This window comes from Lepisma saccharinum, chromosome 15 (genome assembly GCF_977018435.1).
Source record: "Lepisma saccharinum chromosome 15, izLepSacc3.1, whole genome shotgun sequence".
Classification (NCBI taxonomy): Eukaryota; Metazoa; Arthropoda; class Insecta; order Zygentoma; family Lepismatidae; genus Lepisma; species Lepisma saccharinum.
In genome coordinates, this window is record NC_139243.1 from 24786059 (window position 1) to 24811738 (window position 25680).

The 25680-nt window shown below is 36.4% G+C and overlaps 1 protein-coding gene across 3 annotated transcripts in view; it reads left to right on the forward strand.

Annotated features, from left to right (window-relative positions):
• unc-13-4A (BAI1 associated protein 3) overlaps positions 1-25680 on the forward strand; it is a 747588-nt gene that overhangs the window by 689793 nt on the left and 32115 nt on the right. For 2 of the 3 annotated variants that reach the window (XM_083136749.1, XM_083136751.1), the window contains exons 16-19: positions 2033-2071; positions 6341-6486; positions 13658-13766; positions 20644-20751. In XM_083136749.1, coding sequence (XP_082992875.1) covers positions 2033-2071; positions 6341-6486; positions 13658-13766; positions 20644-20751 — 402 coding nt within the window. The remainder of the gene's footprint in view (positions 1-2032; positions 2072-6340; positions 6487-13657; positions 13767-20643; positions 20752-25680) is intronic. The other variant, XM_083136752.1, reaches the window with a different exon arrangement.

Consider the following 25680-nt stretch of genomic DNA (forward strand, 5'->3'; position numbering starts at 1 on the left):
ACAGGTGCAGTGTGATTTAGTTGTTGATAGTTTTTTAGTAGATTTGTGAAAATATTGTGATCTAATATTTGGTGTCAAATGCATCCATAGAATTTTTTATACTTATTTTCTCAAGATCTTAATTTTTTTAAAAATTCAAATTGCCTTCACTTTTCTATCTTGTGATCTAATAGAGCAAAATCCACTCGCTCCATTAAAACTTCCCATATTTGGGTCAATTACTGCACACAAGTTACAAGAAATTATTGATGATAATTCATGCTAGGGTTAAAAAAATCAAAGAAAATAACTTTCACTTGCCAGGTAAAGTGAAAGCTTGCATGAAGCAAAATGGTAACTCCACAACAGAAAACAAAATCAAAGATTTTGTAAATAATTTACTGATGGTAATTCTCCAACAAATGAAGGATTTTGATGTTGGCCAAGCATAATAAGTACAATTCAGGAGCTGCTCCTCGGTACTATTATAGTATGGGGGTGACACCTATAAATAATATATTTTGAACTTTTTACATTGCTAACATACTATTTTGGAATGCGGAACATTTCTTAAGGTGAAATAATGCATTTCTAACTAAGATAATGTCTATTTCTTACATTTTCCAGTACTTACAGTTACTTATTTCGATTCTGTAACACATTAAGGCGGGCGATAGCGTACTGGTTCAAGGCACGTTGTGAGAGTATTTTGTCGATTTATGCAGTGTTGCAACCTCGTTCACCAGAAAATACCTACTTTCGTGCCCAGATTTGAAATTATGCTAATACCTTGCAAACCATTGACGTTAGCCTCACAAACCATTGACGTTAGCCCCAAAAATCATTCACGTTAGCCCCAAAAACCATTTTCCGTAAGGTTAGGTTGTTATGTTAGGCAAGCATAGTTAAAAAAAATTTAAAAAATTAAAAATACTCGACTCGTCATGTTCTAGTGAAAACACGGTGAATTTGAAACACTGACTATGGGTTTATGTCATCTTAACACACGGAACATTGTGCTCTCGTGCAGAAAGCAAATGGCGGCAGCAGAAACAGCATGTCGGACAGAGATTTTCGCAGAAGACAACATGTATTCACATTAAAATGGATCAAAACTACATTCACGAACTTCCACAATGCTACAGAAAATGATTTCCGTAAGTACTTTCTCCTGTAAATATGAAGAAATCTGTTACCTTTATACTATAATGTTACCTCTCCAAAGTAAGAAGCAGCAAGGTACTGTGTAATGAAGAATGCCAGATAATAGCAGGGATGGGATTCCATACATTGCCTATGAGTCATACAATTGAAAGCTAATTGGCGAACCAGGCTTTTGCGCTATGTGAAGTTATGGAATTGACTAATGACCGTATAGAGGAGATACACCCATAGGTTGCACATCAAGTGGTGTTTGCCCACCCCTTGTATTCAGGTCAGCACCTCTTTCTGCACCTACAGTTTCTCAATAATAATAAGAAGATAAATAAGTGAATGTATGCGAAAGTAATTTTATTGTAATTTAACAATTTCTCATACCACTGTTTTGGAGATACCATTTTGCTCTTCTAGTTCAAAAATAAAAATTCTTTGAGATTGTCTTTCTTTGGTGTGAATTTCAATCCATCATTTCTCATAATTTGATAGCATTGATCAAGAGCGCCTTCAGGACTTTGTTCAGGAGTGGAGGGGCAGGGGAGATGCAAGCCAGCAAGGCATTTCTCCCAAACACTACTCCAGTTTGAAGTTACAGTGTTCATGTAATGATATGTACCACTTGTAATTTTCAGTCCTTTGTAATAATTAACACAAATGAATGTCATTGAAATGAAATTAAATATATAAAATTCATAATTGTAAGGAAACAATAATTTTTCAAATGAAAGGGACCAATACTCCCCCCTCCCCCTCCCTGCAGACGCCCATGGTATTTACTGATTGAAATGTGAGAAGGTTTAATGTAACAGCCAGTATTAATTTTAAATGAATCTTAATCAAATTACGCATTCAATTTTCACAATATACAAAATAATACAATGTCTTATTCCCTTAGTTGGCAGAGGATAGTATGAAAGCAGTGGAGAAAGCCGAGGTACAAGGATGAAAAGCAACCTATCACCTATTTTATTCTATTTTTCTTCCTCCTCTTAGTTTAAAAGAAGATCACAATCACTCATCTTTAGAGCTTTATTAGACATGCACAATATTAGTGTAGATATCTGTACTTTGCATGACTTTCACATTTAGAATGTTGGCTTGCTACATGGAACATGTGAATACATTATAACATTTTGGTGATTTGAATACGAAAGTTATGATACAAAATTAAGCAAATTTTATATCAAGAAGAACAAGAGAACATTCCTCTGAATTAAAAAATATCCAATTCTAAAATAAAACCATGCTCAGAAATTTTGTAATAATTTGTATGACTCTAATGTCAATTTAAATGCATTTATATTTCAGATTTAAATAATGAATAATAAAACTAGTCTTGGTTTTATAGTTTGGAACATCTCTCTTAAGAAGGAAAGTTTCTATTGCACTTCAATTGTATGAATATATATATTTTTATCCTTTATTTCATACTTTTTCTGCCTCTTCATGCTAGCATGTTACAGCAGTTCACATTATGCTTTAAGCATGATGTTGGTGTAGTGGTGCAATTTACTATGGCTCCCAAAGTAAATTGCAGAACCTGAAGTTATTGCAAGAAATACGTCAGGGATAGATAAGAGATTTTTTCCTTGTGTACTTACTTAGAAGAGTGAAAAATGTCCATACATGTTGAAGCACCCAAAATGTTTTACAGAATCAATTAAATACATCAAGGAAGAGCACTGGTACTTGACAATCTTAAGGATTTTTTCTTTGTTAATCTATTGTATCACACGAGTCATGAGTGACTTTTCAGATATACATTAAAGTTTGCTTCTACAACCCATAATATTAAAGCTTCTTAAAAGTACCTTTATTTTTTCTCCTAGGCCTTCTTAGGTCTTCTGAACATGCCACTGAGTTTCTTCGTTGGCACTTTATATTTTATCAGTAAATATTGGTTATCGTATTGGTAAATTTTAAATCAATGTTACTTTTCTATCTGTAAATGTTTCATTTCTGTCTATTACTAATAAAAGGACATGGAAAGATAAATGCTACCATGTAGGTGGTAGTGGCTACAGATGTTTTGTATATTTAAAAAGTCATTTGCACAAGCAAGTCCCCTTATTTTGTGGTCTATAAAATGGAACAAATTACTTACCAGACAAAATACAACTCATATACAGGGTGGTGAATATTGTATCTACCAATGCCAGTTGGTAAACCTGTCTGAATGCAAGCATCAGTGGCGGTCCCTCCATGGAACAGAGGGAACAGGCTGTTCCCTCCTACTTACTGCGCTTTTGGGCTATTTAAATTATTTATATTAACATAATAGAACACTTCTTTCTCCCGAAATCAACGTTTCCCAAAGTAACACTGAACAAAATCTTTCACCGTGGCTGGACGTTTGTTGACGTCACCTACCCCCAATGCATCATGGTTCTCACCCCATGCTCTACCATGGTCTCTTAGTATCATGCCCTCTACTGTCTGAAGCCGAGTATTTCCGACCACGTGCGAAAGTAAACGATCCCCACGGCACCATGGAAGCTGAACGCTCTAGCTGTTCCCTCAGATAGATATTGCGGATTCACTTTTCTTCCAGTTTTTGCTATGTGCTGAAGTTTAATCGCATCATAAGTGATACTTTTGAGTGTAGAAAGTCCATAACTTCCTAATCTCGTTGAGAACTTGCATCTGACATTTAGAACGAACTGAAAAAATCTTCTACAGTCTAAGCGTCTGCTAAATGCCTTGGCTAAACGCTGCGAAATAGCTTCCGAGGGAACAGCTCACATCCACCTGTTCCACCAACCCCAAGACCAAAGTTCCAAGGCACGCAGCAGCAGGATAAGAAAGCGAATGTTGCGAGTGTTGTATGATCGACCGGCTGAGTACGAAAGCCTGTAGTTCATTGAACTTTGCAGAAAATACAACAAACCAACACACATCCTAACTGAATTAAAAACTAAAACAAAATCATACAGAAGGCATTTTCAAACGAGTTACTATAACTCTGTAAAATGATTAACTGGATATTCTTCCAGTGGCAAATTATATTGTTGTCCTTGTTTAATCCTGAGAAGGGAGTCTGGAACAGGTCGGGTTTTGTCACATTAACAACTTCTACTAACAGGGTGGCTACTCACCGGGAATTTCTTGAATTCCGGGAATTATGCGTGAATTATTGGCTCCGGGAATTGTGCGTGAATTCTGCTTGAAATTTTCTCCATAGACATGAAAAATTGCAACTTTTTAAAATCCCAATTCCATTGAATTTATACATATTTATTAATGACCTGAAACAAGTTTTTCACAGTTTAGATTTTATTTTTATCAAGGAAGAAAAAGAAAGCTGCGTGGAAAATGAAACAGAATTCTCCCAATCTGTTTACTTTGTTAGTGTTCTTTGCGGAACAATCCATCTGATGGATGGAAGATTATTGCAAGATAAAATATCTTGAAGTTGATTAGGTAAATTTAAAATTCTTATAGAATTAACAATTTTTCGTAGATTACTATTTCCCGTAACATTTGTGACTTGTGTTTGTAGATGTATTTATAGTCCCGAGTAGCAGTGGCGTGCCCAGGATTTTTGTAAGGGAGGGGTTACCTATACTTTTTCTTGGTAGTCGGCCGTTATTTTGTTATTTTGTCGTATTTTCCTACCATTGACGTTCTTTTTTTAGGAATATTGGGCCAAAGGGGGGGTATAACCCCTACCACCCTCACCCCGGGCATGCTACTGCCGAGTAGCTATGTGAAATGACAAATGTAAACTCTGCGCCTTAAATTATATATATGTACCGTCCAAGTGAATTAGAATTATTGGATTCATTGGAATCGCACAAACCATATAGGCCTATTGTTAATATAAAAATTTGTTTGTGTGTATGTGTGTGGGTGGTGAGAGATGGTAAAACCTTAGTTTGAAATAGATAAAACATCTGCTTGAATTTTTGTAAAGTTCGCCTTGAAAACCGGGAATTATACTTGAATTTTATTATGGTCCTACAGTAGCCACCCTGACTAATCTAGCGAACGTCATGAAAAAACTCAACCATATGCGTGCCATTATTGCATTGAGGAAGTTTGAATTACAAGAATACTCAACTCTATGAGAAAACGTCAACTTAATCTACGAATAAAGAGATGAAACAGGTCACGACAAAATATTATTTTCTTTCTCTGATGACTCATAAATTTATATTATCAAATTTTTCTTTGTTGCGCATCAACAATTTTATTTTTAATGTTTTCTTTATATTATATCACATTTGCTTTAAAATTATTATTGTCATATAATTTTAACGTGCCTCATGTTTGTCACTTCTGACATTTCAATAAGGGTTGAATTTTACTTGATCTATTGTATTATATTAAGACACCCATGCGAGGGGGAGCAAGTGCAGGTGACCTGTTCCCCTGCCTGATTTATCACCGCATGCCACTGGCAAGCATGCATGTGTTGGAAGCTCCCAAACTTAAGCAGCTGCAAGTCTCACAGTCTGCAATCAAATTGAACCTCTTCAGATGAACTCTTGCGATTGGTGTCTTGTCTGGTCAACATTCCATGGCAACTCTTTACTTTCCTTGTAGCTGTCTGAGCATGGGAGATTCCTTCACATGCATGTCTGCATTTGGACAGGGTAACTGATATAGGTAGACACAAAGAGCACCACCCTGTATTTCACAGCATGACTGCATTATCAGTGCACCATGCCTTAAGTATGTGAATTTTATTTGGTCTGGTAATTGTTTAGTGTTTCTTTGTTTTTCTTCTTTGTTTTTTGTTTTTACTCTTTCCATTTTTTATATATAGTGAAGGAAAGTCTCCAGACAAGAAGAACTGAAAGACATTTAATGACCTGGGCACATTATCATTGGAGATTGAAAATGATAACAGAGTTTGAGTTTTTGTTTTAAGTCCACTTTATGTACAGATAGGCTAATCGGGACTGGATCTACAATTTAAAGTAAAATCCGAACTACCATGTGCCTCCACCAGTTACACATTATCGCTACACCATCAGCGAGGCCTGAAAGTGATAACAAAGATGCTTACCAGAATGATAATCATGCTTAACCTGGCTACACTGCAACCTCACACCATCTTTCAATCTGTATTTTGGTCAGGCCATGAAGTATCAACCTCTTCTTTTTGCATAGCTGTTGTTTCCTTTAATACATCCACCCGCACACACACACACACACACATACACACTAGCACACTAGCTTAATCTCCCATTTTTCTCAGGTGCATGCAGACTTTGGCCCAAAGATAGAGGAAATGTGTGCCAAAATCCGGATTGCAGGTGCTGAGGATGAAATTCAACTTGCTGATGGTGCTGAGATAGGAACACCCATCTTTGAACTATATCTTGCAATGCAGGAATTTGTCAAGTAAGTTTCAAAATAATAATAATAATGCTTTCAGTTGTGCAATCAAAGTCTGTACTAAATAAAGAGATAGGTGAAACTAGAATTTTTTAACAAAGCATTGGGCTGCTGAATGAAGCATTTTGAATGCTGTTATTAGTAGGAAATTGGAGCAGTTATAATGACCTATTTTTTCAAGAAAATTAAGTCCAAAGGGGAAGGCTCTATACTAAAGTATTTATTCTGAAGTTCTCCATAGTCCATTGTTCATTGCATTGCATGTATTTGCATGGTATGTAACATGCTAATTTATGTGTGATTTGGGTAATGTGACAAAACGGGATGGCCAAATGTACACATTTTAATATAAAAACTGTTTCGTCATAACTATTTATGTTTGAAAACTAATTACATAAATAAATACTGTCTAAATAACTTTCATATTATGGTGATATGCATTGCATTCCAACCTAGCAGTCCTTTAGAATTAGAAGTAGCTCATTGATATTTTGCCAATGAATGGATCTTCTTCAGTACATCCTTCTTTTCAAATAACATTTTGTAAAAGTTTACACATGTGTGATTAAAGTTCACTTGATTAATCAACATAGCTTTCAAATGAGGCAAAGGAGAAGAGAAAGAGGAGACAGCTGTAGGCTAAGGGATGAAAGGGGAAACGTTGTAGAAGAAGATGAAGAATAAGGAGAAATCATTTCAAGAAATTGCTGAATGTGAAAAAAAGGAAATGAACATGAAGTGAAGAAAATAGAAAAGAGGGAGAAAGAAGTGAATCTCACATGGAAAGAAGTTGAGGAAGCTCTGAAGAGAGGTAGAGCACCTGGAGTGGATGAAGTGCCAGTGGAAATGATACTAGGAGCAGGAGTGATTGGTGTGCAGTGGCTGTACAGAGTGTTGAAAACAGTGTGGCAAGAGAGAGAAGTGCCAAGAAATTGGACAAAGGGACTAATAGTTCCCATATTCAAGAAGGGTGACAGAAAGGAATGTAAAAACTACAGAGGAATAACACTAATGTACCACTCAGCAAAGGTGTATGAGAAAATATTCGAGAAAAGAATAAGGGAAGTAACAGGGCTGAACATGAGAGAGGAACAGTATTGATTTAGAAGAGGCACTACGAGTATGGAAATGATTTGATTATAGCTTTCCTAGATATAGAAAAGGCATACGATAGCAGTGGCGCAGGAACGTTTTTAATTTGGGGGGGTACAAAATTCATATATATATATATATATATATATATATATATATATATATATATATATATATATATATGTGTGTGTGTGTGTGTGTGTGTGTGTGTGTGTGTGTGTGTACACACACGCGCGCATATATATATATATACTACGCATATAGTACTACTTCAAAGGTAGTACCTATAGGTATAATGTGAAGGCATCGGAAATATTCCATTTTAGAACAGCACACGAATTTCCTGTTGTTTTTTTTTTAAATTAAAAATTGCATAAATAATTTTTATTTCTTTGTTTTCCTTAGTATTTATTGTCATTTTAAAAACAGATTTTAACCGGATAACAATCCTGAAAAATATAAAGCTCTGGTCCTTGTTAATGGGCTCGTTTTGAATTTAATGAAACGGAATATCAGGAGTTCGAAATATGAAAATTGCGAACAAAGATACAGCTATTGATTTTTAATGCAGTGTGAGATTAAAGGGTCTGAGGAGGATTCCCCCCTCTCCTCTATTTTCAGCCATCCCAAGCAGGAATAATCATCTCTCACCAACTGGATATAGAAACCATATTATTGAATATATCATACTTATAGAGTCCACATCAGTTCAGTTCATTTTAATTTTAAAGTCCCATAGCTAAGCATAAAAATATATTTAAATAATTTATGGCAGATGTGTACCACATCCAATGCCTTTTAGAAGCCATGTATTCAGTATTTCCTCAGACATCTATAGGGTGTTGTATTTTTTTAAAAAAATATTGAGTTGAGATGGTTCCCGATCAACTCGTAAGAGGTCTACGTTTGGAATGTTTGTGAAACATTTGACAAAGTATTTATTTGTAACATAATTATGTGTGCCTAACGACGTTCTTCAAGCATTGAAAATACTATCATTATATATACAAAACCGAAATCCTTCAGATCTCAGAGCAAGCAAGGAAAAGCCAAACGCTCGAAAGTTGTTTTATTTCTCTTTTCAATCTTCGGTGGATAATTTGAAGAGCCGGCCAAGGTTTCTTTTCATATTTAGTAGTATTAAATGCATATACATTAATGTTTTGAGGTGACTTGCCAATTCCTCGTTTTCGTGAAAAGGTGAATTTTAATGTAAGCAAAAGCATGTGCGCATCACAGTTAAATATTTTCGCATCTACAAAGAAAATCCAAAACACATTCCCACCTCGCCAGCCCCCGTGGCGGAGTGATTAACATATCGTTCTACGATGCCAGAGGTCCCCGGTTAGAATCCCGGCCTGGGCATGGGTGTTATTTGTGAGTGTCCCTTCATCAATTTCATCATACCATCAGTCATCCTCATCTTCGCTATTAGCCAGAAGTGGCTGATATTTGAAGTATAATAAACCAAATCACTCAATCAAACATTCCCATCTTGCTCAAAGACCTTGTGAATTCAATCAAAAATCTACCAATTTCTACCAACCGAATGTGAAATGTCATAAACCTAACCTTAACTGATTAGAAAAATAATTTAGAAGTTTTAAACATATTTTTACTTTCCTTATACCCCCAGTGCATTGCTTCTTGCAGAAATATTTGCAAGAAATTGAATGAAGATAACACAGTGGCCTTGACAAGCCAACTATAGGACCTGCAGCGAGTCTCATTTATCCCGTGCATTCATTTGACTAATGTAATTTTCTTCCAGTTTGACTTTAGGGTTTAACTTCAAATGGCGTTGTATTTGTGTTGCATTCGGTATCAAAATTAGGTTTTAAGCGATTAATGTCCAATTCTAAGTACTATATCTAATACTTAGGTAAAAGTAAGTTGTCGTCCTCTGATAAAATCACAAATTGCATCCTGTTCTAATGTCTAGGAAAGGGGAACCTTTCATTTGACCTAGGAATGACATCGAGATGACATGAGAGGAGAATTGTCACAGCTTCATCTCGTCTCCTGTGTGGTGAGTTTGAGTTTGTTTAAGTTGGTGTATTAAGTCCATTTTATGCACAGTTAGGCTAATCGGAATCCGAACCACTGTGCCACATGCCTCCACCGGGTATCGAACCCGGAACCCCGTGATTACAAGGCGACGACGCTACCACTGCACCATCGGGGAGGCCCTCCAGTGTGCTGAGGTACTTCTCGTTCTTGTTTGTGTTTCGGTGTCCACTCAGAAGTTGTTAAAACTTATTCTATGTACTTTATATCCACTTCATGGGCTAATCGGGACTGAATCTGCAGTTTAAAGTGGAATCCAACGCTCAGTGCATGTTGGATCCTTCAATTACAAGGCGAGATATCTCGTCCTGACCCACGAAATGTTTAGTATAAGCAACACGTACATTGTGTCACCACTCAAAGTTTCACAACGAATATGTCATTAAAGCAAAACTTTTCTTAATAACGTTTTTCTGCTTTATATCTTGTTTCGATGCTGTGAACCGTCGAAATTCGGAATTATATTATAAATACATTAAACCGGGCAGCACATGCTCGCAATTTTTACTAATGCATTAACTTTGCAATTACAGTAAACAAAATACAGGACATTTTGAAAAAAAATAAGTCAATAAATTTAAACGCTTGGTATGTCTGATAAGACACACAGTAATTTAAATTTATTTTTACCAATTTCTTCAAATATAATGCCAGAGTTTCGAACGAGATCATCTCGGACATCAAGTATGGCCTCGCTTTGATTTTGCAGAGATTTATTTCAGTCTCGTTTCGAAATTTGAGAGGAAACACAGACTTTTCTTGTCTCAGTATCATCTCTATATTCAAAAATCTCTTAATATATAAAGCCTTTTCACTTTAAAGTAAAATTATATATTAATTAATTAAAGACAGTCTATTACTCGTCCAACCATTCATTAAGTATAGTTTTCCCTCTTACAAAGTTATGAAGTACAGGAATACATTGTACCCCCCAATGTCTCGTCTCATTTGTGTAAGTATTTCGTTTCGGAAAACTCCATTTGAAAAATTCAAAAGAAAAGGTCAGTCATATACTCTTCTGATGAAGATTTATATATTATCTTTGAATCGACCCGACCATTTCTTTAGAAAAGTGTACCCCCCCCCCCCCCACCTTACGCAAAGGAGCATTCATCTGGAGCGTGATTTTCTGAGAGTAAACTGTTTCACAGAAATTTACACAATTTTCATCTCCTTAAAGAGGTTTCCAAGAACACAGGTCAATGAACTAACTACATAGTAGCAAGCACAGTGTAGTAGAATAAGTTTACAATGGTTTGAATTTCTGTGGTAGCTAAGTAGTTAAGATAAATTAGATAATGCTTGTAAGTTATAAACAATATACCTAAACCTTTTTTATTGAGCGAATTGAAAATATGTTCCTTTAACAGTAGCACCTTGCGTCTGTCAAATTATCTAAGGGGGGTACAGGGGGTACAACAGGATTTTCGGATTTAGGGGGTACAGTACCCCCCTTCAAAAATTTGAGGGGGTACAATGTACCCCTATACCCCCCGTTCCTGCACCACTGTACGATAGCATGGACAGAACAAAGATTTGGAAGGCTCTAAGAGAGAAAGGAGTCGAGGAAGAGATAGTGTACAGAGTGCAGAGCAGATACAAAGCCAACCAGAGTTGTGTGAAGACACCAGTGGGAAGAACAGAGTGTCAGTATAAGTAATGGACAAAAACAGGGAAGTGTTCTTTCCCCACTGCTCTTCATAATTACAATAGATGCAATTAACGAAGAGATGGGGAAGAAAATAGGAGAGGAGGAGATGAAGACCCTGTTGTTTGATGATGACTTAGTAATATGGGGGAACAGGGAAGAAGAAGTACAGAGACAGCTTGATAGTTGGAATGAGGAAATCAGAAGAACAGGAATGAAATTCAGTGCAGAAAACCGTGAGGGGCTAATAACAACAAGAAACAGCCAGAAATGAACCAAGAATAAAGATGGACATGGAAGAGTTGAGGGTAGTGAAGAGCTTCAAATATCTAGGAAGCATAATTGAGAGAAGTGGATGAATAGATGAGGAGGTAAACAGAAGAAGACAAATGGGTGGTGGACTATATCAAAGTGTTCGAAGATGAATATGGAACAGGGATGTACCTATGAAATGCAAGAAGGTGATATATAACACATACTATGTGCCGATAATTATGTATGGTGCAGAGACTTGGACAATGACAGAGAGAGACAAAAGAAAGATGCAGACAGTGGAGATGAAATTTTTAAGGAGTATATTGGGGAAGACTAGAAGGGATAGAATAAGGAATGAGGAGATACGACAAACAGTGGGTGTGGTGAAGCTTCAGGACAGGATAGATCAGGTACAGATGAGATGGTTTGGACACATGAAGAGGACCGATGCAGAAAGACTACCAATAAGAGCTTACCATGCACAAGGAGTGGGAATAAGGCCAAGAGGGAGACCAAGATGTCGGTGGAAAGAGCAGATAGCAGAGAGTGTTATGAGAAGAGGACAAGAGTGGAACACCATGGAAAGAGAGGAGCGGTGGAAGACCAGGAAAAAATGGAGAGGCTTGACTTCTATGCCGACCCAGTCAGAGGAAGGAAACGGCAAAGGAGGATGATGATGATAGCTTTCAAAGTTTGTACCAAAAGAGTGTTCTGGTGATTTGACCACAAACCATTCATGTACAAAAACACTTTTTCAGTGGAGACATTAGTTCCGGGTAAACAGAGAAGAAACTCCAATATTTTAAGAAAATTGGAGTATGGCACATTGTTGATATTGAAATGTGAAATAATAGTAGAGAAGGTGTATGGTTGCAGTAATTATACACTGATAAGGTATTGTTACAAAAAAGCGGATATTTTAGCATCCCATTTTATGTTAAAAAAATTCGGGACAGAGACTAAAATAGGGACTGTCTCGGCTATTGTGGGATGTCTGGTCACCTTACAGTTAGGATACCTGAGTCAAAGGCCGAGCTGCCGTTAATGGCCAGGGGCATATGTGGGTGCTTCATGTCAGACATAAATTGACTGTTTAATAACAGTGATAGTGCTTATTAGGAGTACGTAGGACAGAATACCTTGACTGAAAAACTAAGATCTTGCAAGCCAGGACAGTGCCTACGGGGTTGCCCAATGTATAGGACCTCCATCAAAACTAATAAGCATGCTTTGAATTTTTTCTCCTACATGGACTGAGTATACCTTATAAAGGAATTGATACTTTTGGTTGTGAAATTTCATTATAATTGTTTCACTTTTTCTTTCTTATATTTGTTAGATCCCTTATTATCTATTACTGGCCATACTAATCCAAAACTTTAGCAGATGAAATTAGGAAACAAGATTTTTCCCCCATGTTAAACTCTATTTTATTACTATTTTGAATAAATATCATTTAACATATAATTAAAGATAATTAACTTGATTTAATACAATATTTAAATTTTTGTTCATACTTTCTTTCATATTATCGTGGATAATTTTCAACCAGTAATTACACTAGTAGAACATTGCCGACCTCTGTGATTATCACATTACGCTATGATGTCAGGAACCCAGGGTTCAAATCCTGGCTTGGGCAAGGGTGTGTCCTTAGCAACTGTCTTTTCATCAATTTCATCATATCATCACTCATCCTCATCATCACGTTAAGTCAAAAGTGGCAGAAAAGCAATGCAAAATAACAAAAAATCAATCAAAATCAATTACTCTAGAACAGATCCTTAAAAATTATTCAGTGCCATTTTCAATATGTATTATAATATAAAAGATATATACTATATTGGTATATGCACTGACCATGCATCATTCAATAACAAGCTGATTGGCAAGCCTTGGTCTGCAATGGACTGTTTGCATCATGGAGTTTCATTTCATATATGTTTACAAGATGGTCTAATTTTAATGATTTGCACCAGGGCCCAAAAGTCCTAAGGCACAGCACTGATAACTGTGATAGAGTTTATTTTTGGCGTAAGACATAGGTGTTTCAAATTTTGAAGAAAGAAAAAAGAAGTCTTTCAGATTCATCTTAGTTTTTCTTTCTCGTTTTAGCTTCAAAGTACATCTCCCTCCACAAGATAGGAAGGGTTTGATGATCAATAATTTCTATGAGTGGTATACGCCTGCAATCTCCCGATGGCTTGATGTTTCACGGTACAAGGTTAGTAAAGGAGATATTGTATGACTCAGGGGTACTTGCCTAAGCCATTAGAATAAGCAAATGTGCACAGTGGGGAGAGTGGAGAAGGAAGTGTGTTGAATTAAGGTTGTATTTGTAGTAATTTGTGGAACGGATACTCCAAATGAAAAGATTTATCTTCATGAAAATAAAGGTCAGTATATTGAAATTCATTCAAATAGATATACAGACTCTATCTACTGTAGTGGGGTCATAATTGACATCTGTTAATGAGTTATTTTTCCTTTCTGCTAGAAAGTGAGTGATCTACTATCAGATTAAAAATTATCACTGGTCTACAAATTTTCATAAACTTTCTGCTTATGTTTATTTTTCAGTCTTATTTTCATAATTTGGACCCGCTGAACACGAATATGACGTTGGTTTTGCTGTAATGTCAGTTTTTCGGATGATATGGGTCGTTTATTATTTTTTATTCATAGCCTATATGCCATATGTATTATGTAGAAAAAACATAAAATTACGAACACAGTACAGTCAGTACCCAGTAAATTACATATATGTGGCCCATAAGTAGTAGACCATACTTTGAAGTGCCGTAACTTCTAGCAGAGTCGGCATGAAAATAAAACAGATGGCTTATTTTATAACACAAACACTCTTTAATATTGGTTTTCCATTGTGTGATCAACTTGCATGCCATCAGCATCAATACAGGCCTGTAATCGCAAAGACACATTTTCACACGCTTTTGCACAGCAGTAAATTCCTCAGTAATCACATCCTTCAGGTCCTGTAGGGTGTTGATGTTGCGGGAATAAATTTTATCCTTGAAATATCCCCACAGGAAAAAGTCTGGTGGGGTGAGGCCAGGAGAGTGGGCATTCAATTGACCCGCGACGTCCAATCCAATGTCCGGGGAATGCCTGGTCCAACCAATTCCATACAATTGTGGCATAATGAGGGGGAGCTCCATCCTGCTGCCACCACAACTGATCAAAGTGGTGTCTCTGTTGGAGTAAAGGGTAAACAGTGTACCTAATGAGCTTCAGGTAATTCTCACCATTGACGCCATCTTCAAAGAAGAAAGGGCCAATGACACCTTGGTACGTAACACCTCCCCAGACCATGACGCCGGGTCTTTTATCATCGTACTCGACTACCACATTTGGATTCGAATCATGCCAGTAAACACAATTATGTCTGTTTACACTACCGGACAGGTGAAATTTCGCTTCATCAGTCCACACCACACTCTGTTCCAACTGTGGGTTCCCTTTCAACTTGGTGACCCACTCTTCAGCAAACTGCTGGCGGCAATCAGGATCATCTTTAGAACATTGCAAAATGACACTTCTGCTACATGTTCCAAGTTAAACCTGTCAGAAAATGCACTCCCGTTAGAAGTTATGGCGATTCAAAGTGTGGTCTACTACTTATGGGCCACCCGGTATAATGAACAGTATAACAATGAAAAATAGCTAAAGCAATACAATAAAATGAACAGAATACATTAATATTAACATCCGTCCCTTAATTTAGTTCATCTTATGTGACAACATGCTTAAAAGTGAATATTTGTTGTTCGTGTCTTTTGTGGGAAACACTCCTTTCCCCTTTGTCATGAACTAATCCCCAAATGTAATCACCCATCATGGCACAGTCTCATCTTCCCTGGTATCTGCTTCCCATGAATTGAATGTCCTTATGAAAGTGTTCGCCATGTTCTTCGCTTATCTCTCCCAAATTCTGCCAAAAGAAATCAAGACGCGAATGAAGCATGTGCAATTTTACAGACATTCTACAGCCCAGTGCTCTATATCTATCAATTAGTGTCTTAACTTGATCGTCAAGAGCTTCACTTCTGTTGTGGACAAGAAATCCCTTCACCAAGTTGTGGAAGGCTTCCCAAGCATTTCTTTCCAACTTGGTCATATTTTGTTTAAGTTCATTACTATTTAACATGAAACGAATCTGTGATCCTGTAAAAATGCCACCTACAATTTTTGCCTCTGACAGATTAGGAAACTTTTTTTTTATTTACTGTAGAGCAGCTGACTCCCTATCCAATGCTGTCACAATTGTTTTGCCAACCCCAGTTTAATGTGCAGCGTTGGTAGGAGAATCTTGTCCCTTTGCACTAAAGCTGCTCTTATCATATTGTGTTTTCCTGGGATTAGCTCTGTTCTTTCAGGCCACTCAGTTTGCCCATGGTGCTTGCTTCTTACTCAACTGTCCCAGAGACAGAGAAAACAAGAATACTTTGTATACCCACTTTGTAACCCAAGAAGAAAACCGATTATTTTGAAATCACCACGTAACAGTTGGGCTGAAAAGTTCATAGGCTGACTCATAGATGGCGTTACTAGAATTAAATCCATGTGATTTTTACTTAGTACTAACCTTCAAAAGATACGTGTATAAATTTCACAGCTGCCGGATAATTAGTTCGTGAGATATAGCATTGTGAGTGAAGCAGCTTTTGTTATTGTGAAAAAATGGATAAAAAAGAATTTCGTGTGTTAATAAAGCATTGCTTTTTGGCGAAAAAAAAATATTCGGACTCTGCACCAGGAAAATCAACCGTTGAGAAGTGGTTTGCTAAATTTAAACGAGGCGAAATGAGCATCGAAGACGATGCACGCAGTGGACGCCCCAAAGAGGCTGTTACCGACGAAAACATCAAAAAAGTCCACAAAATAATTTTAAATGATCGTAAAGTGAAGTTGATCGAGATAGCTGAGATTATTACATAGCGTTGTTGGAGTGTTTAAAGGATGAAATCACGAAAAAACGGCCCCATTTGAAGAAGAAAAAAGTGCTGTTTCATCAAGACAATGCACCGTGTCACAAATCAATGAAAACGATGGCAAAATTATATGAATTAGACTACGAATTGCTTCCCCATCCACCATATTCTCCAGATCTGGCCCCTAGTGACTTTTTCCTGTTTGCAGACCTTAAAAGAATGCTCGCTGGAAAGAAATTTAGCACTGATGAAGAGGTAATCGCCGAAACTGAGGCCTATTTTGAGGCTAAAGAGAAATCGTACTATAAAAATGGCATCGAAAAATTGTACGACCGCTATAATCGTTGTATCGCCCTCAAAGGCAACTATATTGAATAATAAAATCGAATTTTGTCAAAAAAATATTTTTTACTATGTTAGCCTACGAACTTTTCAGCCCAACTGTTATGTTCTACTGGTGTTTCTCATATTAGATTTTCTCCAACATCAACTTCACACTTGAGCAACTTTCCTTCAAGCGGATGGAGTATGCAACTGGAATTCAAGGATACTGGTTGCCGTTGTGTAAAAGAACTGCCTTGAGACTACTTTTGGAACTGTCCATGAATAAACGCCATTGTTTTGTTTTTATACTGAAATCCAATTTCACTAAAGAGACCACTTATATCAGAACAGTAGCACAGCGACTCTTCCAGAGCAAAAAAAAACAACATGAAAACACCTGGTGTCTCTTTCTGTATTTTGCTATTCTACAGGAAGTAAGTAGCAAGTTCCACTCCTCCAGCTGTGAAGCTAAAAGTTCAGACTTTTTTTTTGGTAAATTGAGGTGTGTAATAAGGTCATCTAGCTCTTTCTGGTTCAGTAAATGTGGTTTCTTGCTATCCTCACCATCAGTAACAGGGTCACCAGATCTGTCCAAATCACTGCCTTCTTCCGCAAACGTGGTTTGGATTGGAGGCGGAACAGGTGCTCGGGAGGATGGTGTGTTAGGGTATTGTAGCTGACGCCTGTTCTTCCCTCTCTTGAAATGTGTCAGATCGATCATCGTGATGATTTGTAGGTTCCCTCCACACTCACGGAATCACTAACGACATGCCTTTCCTGCTACCACATAACCAATGTTCCATCATCGACCTGCAGTTACCACACGAAAAATGTGGAGCCCATGGTTTGTCCAGATCACCAACAGCCATTCCAAAGTATGCTTTACAGGCTTCACAAAATTTTGTATCTCGCGCAATGACATGTTTTACTTGCTTTGGCCCAATATAGTATCCACATACATAACAGAACGAGTCTGCATGTAATTTGCACTTCCGACCTGCTGACATGCTGTTCCATAACAAAGCAAATAAACTTAACACAGATTAACACACACTCAGACTGAAGTAGTAGACATGGTGGCGAAAAAGCAACCTTGAAACACACAACCACAAGGCCCAAGTAGGAATTCAGGTGGGCGCTTGTACTCTACAAATTTACGCACCGATAAAAACACAAAATCAACTAGATAAACAGGCAAGGTAGACATGAAGAGAGAGTTTCGAACCTTTACACGAGTTAAAATCAACAGCGACTGTGCTTCCATCTAGCGACTGTAAGAGTAAATCCACCCATATTGCTGTGGCTAAGCCAGCAGTGCGAGAGAACAAAACATGCTAATGTCTTTCAAAATGTTGATATTTAAACAAAATCGTTGCCGGATTTGTGTTTAGTGGGTCGAAATCTATAAGAATTCATCACAAAACAATGATGAGCAAAATCTTGTTGACCAGTGTTACGGATACTAGAGTTTGGACTCCAATTAAAAGTTAACCAGTAGATATAAAACAAATGTACTGGTATTTTGGTGTGTTCCAACAACCACTCTCCTTGAAATTATAAATAAAAACTTGTGGTCCAATCATGAAATTTAAAGACAGTGCAGGTAGAAGGGTTTTAAATACAATTCTTAATTGTAAGATTTTTTTTAAATTAACCAAAAATATGTTCATATGAATTTTGTGAAACAACTTTCTCATAGTATTGGATAGTCCTACAAATATTATCTTTGTCTTGTTTTGAAGCTCTTTACAGCTGTTTTTAAAAACCCATTCTCATTGTCAATTTACATTGTGAAACAGATATTTATACAAATCTTTATTCAATGGAGTAGAGATGTCTGTTGAACGTGGTAAAACTGTATGTCCTGTCACTACAGTGATGAACATGGAACTGGAAACTGCAGGCTGCCACTGTGTGTGGTGTCGGCACATTCAACACACATGTTTACTCCATTGAATAAAAATTTGCATAAAATTGGTTTCATAATGTAAACTAACAATTATAATGAGTTTTGAAAAGAGCTGCATGCAAAGAGCTTCAAAACAAAGACCAAGATCATATTTGTGGGTCTATGCAATACTATGAAAAAGTTGTTATTTTATCACGATTGGACCGCAAGTTGTTTCTTTTATTTATAGAATTTCAAAGAGGCTGGCAATTTGGAAACCCCAAAAAACTGGTACTTTTTTTTTTGTTCTCACAGGAATAAAAAATTGAAGGCATACTCAAAAGAAATATTGGTTACCATAGCTTAACAGAGAATTGAATAAGTTAAATTTTGATGTAATTCGTTTTTATGTATGTCTACTTCTACTGGTTATTTTTTAATTGGAGTCCAAACTTGAGTATCCATAATGCATAATCCAATAGTAAATGTTTGTGTGCTATTCTCACCCAGGTCCTGTGTTTCGGTAGGCCACATGTCAGATATGCTAAATTAATTACTTCTTGATAGTTTATAGGTAACTGGAACTGCAGATTGAGCAATAAATATCCGAGAAATTTCCAAACCCGATTAATTTATGTAATATATTTCACTGAGCTAAGGCCATTTCTGGTTAGTATTTGTGTGTGTGTGTGTGTGATTGGTTCCCATACACTTGCCATTGAAGACACAGTTGTATTATATGCGCCACTAATAGAAAAAGCTTCTATGTATATCTGGATAAGAGCATTAACACATTCGGGTCTGGCCTCATAATACAGCATATTTACCTCTGGTCTGCGGTTTTTGGTTGTTTTTCAAAAAATCATAGAAAAAATATTTTTAATTTGTTTTTATTTAAAGCATTTTTCTTAAATCTACAAAACTTCCTCTTTTCAATGAACAAAAATTTGTTAAATTTTCTTTTCATTTTCAGACATTTTTTTAATATTTTTTTCAGCAATGTTTTGTTTTGTGAAGAAAAAAAAGTACAACGTTGTAACAAATGTTAATATAGAGATATTTTAAGTTCATAATCTGGAAATTTCAATAATTAACTACATAAACTATCAATACATCTTTTGAATCTTGCATAAGAATACTTCTTATGTGCACATAACAAAAAATAATTACAAATTACAAGTAATTATCTTTTGTATGAAAAAGTGGCTTCAGAACAGGACCAGACGATGTATCAGTTGGTTCTGCATCATCTGTAAAAATTTAACAAATAAATAAAATAAATTTTCATTTGACATACACTATACAAAATAATAAATGAAAAAACTAAAAATACATCAGTGCATGTAGGAGAATCAAGCAAGAGGCAAGATGAATAAACCCAAAAAAATTACCTTCTCTCACTTCATTCATAACTAACGATGCCATTCTAAACAATGCACAGTACATCAACCTGACAACAAACAGTCGCAGGTGCGAGATAAAAATAGCACATGAGTCACCTAGCGGTCGGAATTTCAACAGAGGGGCTTGAATAAACATGCGCATGAGACGAAGTATGAGCATAGCCCATCGTTCAATCGGCAAAGTGATTGCATACCGCAGGACGGGCTATGCCCGTTGTTCGTCCACATTGACTTTAAGTGCACTGCGGGCTACGCCCGTCGTGAGACCCCAATGTGTTAACAACTATGCAAACATTTGTGTAAATACCTGAACATATAATTTCAAGATTAATATTATCTTGTATAATGCAAATTGACCTTTTTTTATGTTTGTGTAGTAACAGAAGTGTTGAGGAGAAGAAGTGAATGTGAAGATAGATTTTATTGGTATAGAGTCTGCTTTGTCATTGAACTTGGTTGATTTTGAGGATGTGACATGGAGTTGTAAGCAGAAGGCAAGAAATTACATTATAACTTGTTCTCTTTCTATTCCAGGCCATGCACAGAATACATAAGGCAGCGGAGTTGAACAAGATTTGCCAAGGAGACTTGATTGTGAAACACAGCACTTCGGCAGTAGATGTCACTGCTTGTTTCTATCAGGTTGGGATAACTTTCTGTTGATTTCACGATGAACATATGTATGTGTGTTTGCTTTCTTTAATAAGAGCATCTTGTTGAGTTGGTGTTTTAAGTCCACTTTATGCACAGTAAGGCTAATCGGGACTGGACCTACAGTTTAAAGTGGGATCCGAACCACTTGTGCCTCCACCGGGTATCGAACCCGGGACCCCTTGATTACAAGGCAACAACGCTACCACTGCACCATGGGGGAGGCCCTAAATAATAATAAGAGCATCTGTTGAGCATTACAGAAGCATTATTGGCACTGACAATTAAATGATATTTTTCATGAAGGGCTGAGCAACTGCCCAAGGTACTACCCTTGAGGGTGCCAAACTATGACATCCCTCTTGAGTAGCACCAATATTTTATTTCTGATTATATGAGCATTGTTATTTGTTTTGAAAGGAGTTGGATTTGTGTAGACAAAATTATAATAATAATAATTAGGCAGTAAGTATTTTGTTTACGAAGCACATTCATAAACCATATGAGGTATTCACACCATTATCAGGCGTGTTTCCCAACTCGGGAGTGAGGAAGCGCAGTGAAAACGAAAGTATAAGAAATTCAGTGTAGGTTCTATTTCTCGACCTTGACGTGAGTGTGGTGTATTGATCGAACCTGTGCAAAAAATTGTGGCAAACGAATCACAAAAGTCAAGAAACAGAATGCCGAATTGTGACAGCTGTAAATCATTACGCCTCGAGTGTGAGAGACTGAAACTGGAACTAGCGTCAAAGGAAAAATTATCGACGTTCTGAAATCGGACTTTCGAGATGTAGAAGAAGAGAGAAGGATTGCCCAAAATCTGTGCGAGACAAATAAGCAAGATAGTTGGAGTGAAGTAGTGAAACATGGGAGAGTTCTATTCAATCAGCACTATCCATCCACTAATGCCCCAAAAGTAAAGTGCTTGGATAATTCATTCGAGCATACCAACCCTTTTGCAGCACTGACCAATGAACCTGGTGAAATCGAAAGTGCACGCAATCAGTGTAGGGAGCTTAAATACCAAGAAAGAAGAAAGAGGCATACAACAGACCCAATCAATGCACTTCGAGACGGGAAAGTTCAAAGTACTACAAAACTGAAAATCAAAGAAAAGAGACCCAAAGCAGTGATCTTCGCCGACAGCCATGGGCGCCACCTGGCCACCAATATGAAAGATTTTCTACCAGCAATGAATATATATGGTTCAGTAAAACCCGGGGCAAAGTCAAAACATGTACTAGAAGCAGCAAGGAAGGACTGTTCGAGGTTCAGCTCAAATGACTATGTTATTATAGTCACTGGCTCCAATGATATTGCGACAAATCAGGGCAGCGATGCAATAATGGCAGTACGTGACTCACTAGGTTCACTGACTCATACAAATGTAATTGTAACTACTATACCCCACAGATATGATCTCATCCCTCAGTCGTGTGTAAACATCGAAATACAAAAAATAAATAAACAGATGAAGAACACTTGTAAACACTTCAAAAATGTAACCATAATCGACCTTGACACAATGAGCAGAGAATATCATACAAGACATGGACAGCACTTGAACCACAAAGGAAAACAGTATGTATGTCAAATGATCCATGGTATTATTAACAGAAAATCACAGGAAAATCAAATCATCCCACTCTGCTGGAAAAAGTGTACTGACACAAGGAAGTGGATAAGTGGAGCAACACTAGTTGAATCCGACAAGGAAAAAACACAGAACACTTTGACTGAGACAAACAACAAGAGCAGCAAGGAAAATGATAGGGTGGGTGTAGAAGCTAGCGACATTGCTATGAAAACTGTGAGTGATATTGGTTTCATGGAAGAGAAAGGGTGGAAATCAAGTGAAGAAAGTGAGGAGAATGGCATAAACCAAAGTGAAATTGAGGAAGAAACACATTCTTCCATGGTAGAAGTACAATCTGAAAACAGGGATTGTGCTACAATCAGTCACGACACCGAAGATAGCAGTGAAAAGTGTAGTGAAAAAGTGAATGCTCCAAATGTACGGTCATCTCAACGGAAGAAGTGTACACCCAGTAAACTGAAAAACGATTTTTTATGGTAAGTGATAAGCATACTTATGATAACCAAATCCCCAATAAAAACAGCCTGCGAAACCAAGAAGGAACGATTACAGTTCTCCATAACAATGTACAGAGCATTTCCAACAAAATTGACCAACTGGAAATAATGCTAAGTGAGTGCACACCAGATATATTTGTAGTTACTGAACATGGTCTCAGGTCTGAAAATTATAAATTATGCACAATTACAGGTTACAATCTACATGCAGTCTACCACAGGTCAATTCAAAAAAGTGGTGGCACTGCGATCTTCATAAAAAATAGTGTACAAAATATCAAGAAAGTGTTAAACCTTGACAAATACTGTATGGAAAATATACTAGAAGTTAGTGGTGTAGAGCTTAATATAGGATTAGATACATTTAAGATTATAGCAGTATACAGATCACCAAACAGTGACATAAATCTCTTTGTAAATGCTTTGGACAACATGCTAAACCATTTGACAAAAAAACATAACAAACTATTAATAGTTGGAGATATAAACATAGATCTTCTAAAACAAGACACAAACTGTGCTCAATACTTGGATACCTTGAAGTCAAACAACCTAACTCAAATAATTCAAGAACCAACTCGAATAACAGAAAGTACAGAAACCCTGATTGACCATGTAATAACAAACATACAATCAAATCACATTAAAGCTGAAGTCCTACATACGCTTATCTCTGACCACACGTCTCAAAAAATTACAATACAAGGGAAAAGGTTAGAATACTCAAAAAGTTACACAATAGAATGTAGGGATACATGTGAGCAAAATATAGATTATCTTAAATACCTCTTACATCAGGAAAATTGGATAGACCTTTACCAACTAACTGACACGAATGATATCTGGGAATTGCTAATAAGCCACTTAACATATTATTTAAATGTAGCTTGTCCCAAAACAACAAAAAGAATATACCCTAATAAGAAGAAAGTGCCACTAACAGAAGAAATTATACTTTTGAAAAGTAATATGAAAATAGAATATGAAAAATTTAGAATTACAAAAGACATTAAGCACCAGGAAAAGTACAAAAATGTAAAAAAACTATTCAAGAAAGCCATAAAGAATCAAAAATCAAATATTTTCAGTAAACAAATAAAAAAGTCTGTAAATAAACAAAAAGCCATTTGGAAAATAGTAAACAATCACCGTGTATCAAACACAAACAATGATAAAGCAAACATAAAAGTCATCAAGGATGACACTGAAGTAATTGACCCGAATATCATATGCAACTTATTCAACGAATATTTTATAAACTTAACCAACACAAACAGAGAGAATGAAAATAATGACAAAACACTAGAGATCCCAATCGAGAAATATCAGTCAAACAGTATATATATCCCAGAAGTAAGTGCTAATGAGTTAAAAAAAGTTATACAAGGTTTAAAAAACAAAAAATCACATGGACCTGATGAATGGTCAGCTGAACTTATTAAATCCTGCTCAGAATCTATTTTAGAACCCCTGCTGTATGCAGTCAACAATTCAATAAAATTTGGTACATTCCCCAAAGTTCTAAAACACAGCACAGTGATACCCATATTCAAAAAAGGAGCTGCAACAGACATCGAGAACTACAGACCTATCTCCCTAACATCTGCTTTTTCAAAGATATTGGAAAAAATTTTATCAAATTATATTATAAAGTTTTGTAACAAATATAACATAATAAACAGAAACCAGCATGGATTCCAGAAAGGGAAATCAATAAACACAGCTCTAGCACAGTTAATTGATTATGTAACCGAAACATTAGAGAAACACGAAGCTGCAAACACTATATATCTAGATCTTTCCAAGGCATTCGATAGGGTAAAACATGACTTGCTTATGGTCAAACTAAGCAATATAGGAATAAGAGGGATAGCTTATGAACTTATACAATCTTATCTACAGGACAGAATGCAAATTACTCAAATAAGCTACAACATGCATGGTATAGTCACTAACTTTAAATCACAAAGTAGGAAAGTGTTAATGGGGGTACCCCAAGGATCAATCCTGGGGCCCCTGCTCTTTATCTTGTACATAAACAATGTACCAGAATACCCAAACACAAAAATTGTCACCTATGCCGATGACACAACTGTTCTTGCCAGAGGTATCGACCCTAGGAAGCTTGAAATAAACACTTTTATCACCATAAACCAACTGGCACAATACTTAACTTCACATGGATTAATAATAAATAACAATAAAACAAAATTTATGATATTCAATACAATCCGAAACATGGATTTTGAGTTACAAACACTATGCATAGACAATGTGCTCATAGAAACTGTATCTTCAGTAAAGTTTTTGGGAATAACACTAGATCAAAAATTAACGTGGGAAGAACAAATTAACAACATCTGCAGTAAATTATCATCTAATCTATACCTGCTAAAACAAATGGCTGAATATAATTTAACAGAAATTAACAAATGCATATATTATGGACTAATTTACCCCTATGTTGAATATGGCATAATAGCTTGGGGTGGATCATTTTATAATAATACTGTCAGAATACTGAGACTTCAAAAGAGAGCACTTAGAATAATGTACAAACTAGGCTGTAGGGAATCTTGCAAAGAGTTATTCAGGGAAAAACAAATAATGACAATATACTCCCTATACATCTATAAGGCTATAATGTTTGTTCTAAATACTGGAAGCATGACTAAAAATAACCAATTACACAACCACAATACAAGGGGGAAAGATAATTATTACCAGAACCAACACAGACTCAATATCTCAAAACAATCACCAATGAATGCCGGAAAAATATTCTACAACCAGCTGCCTCATGACATAAAACTGATATCTCCA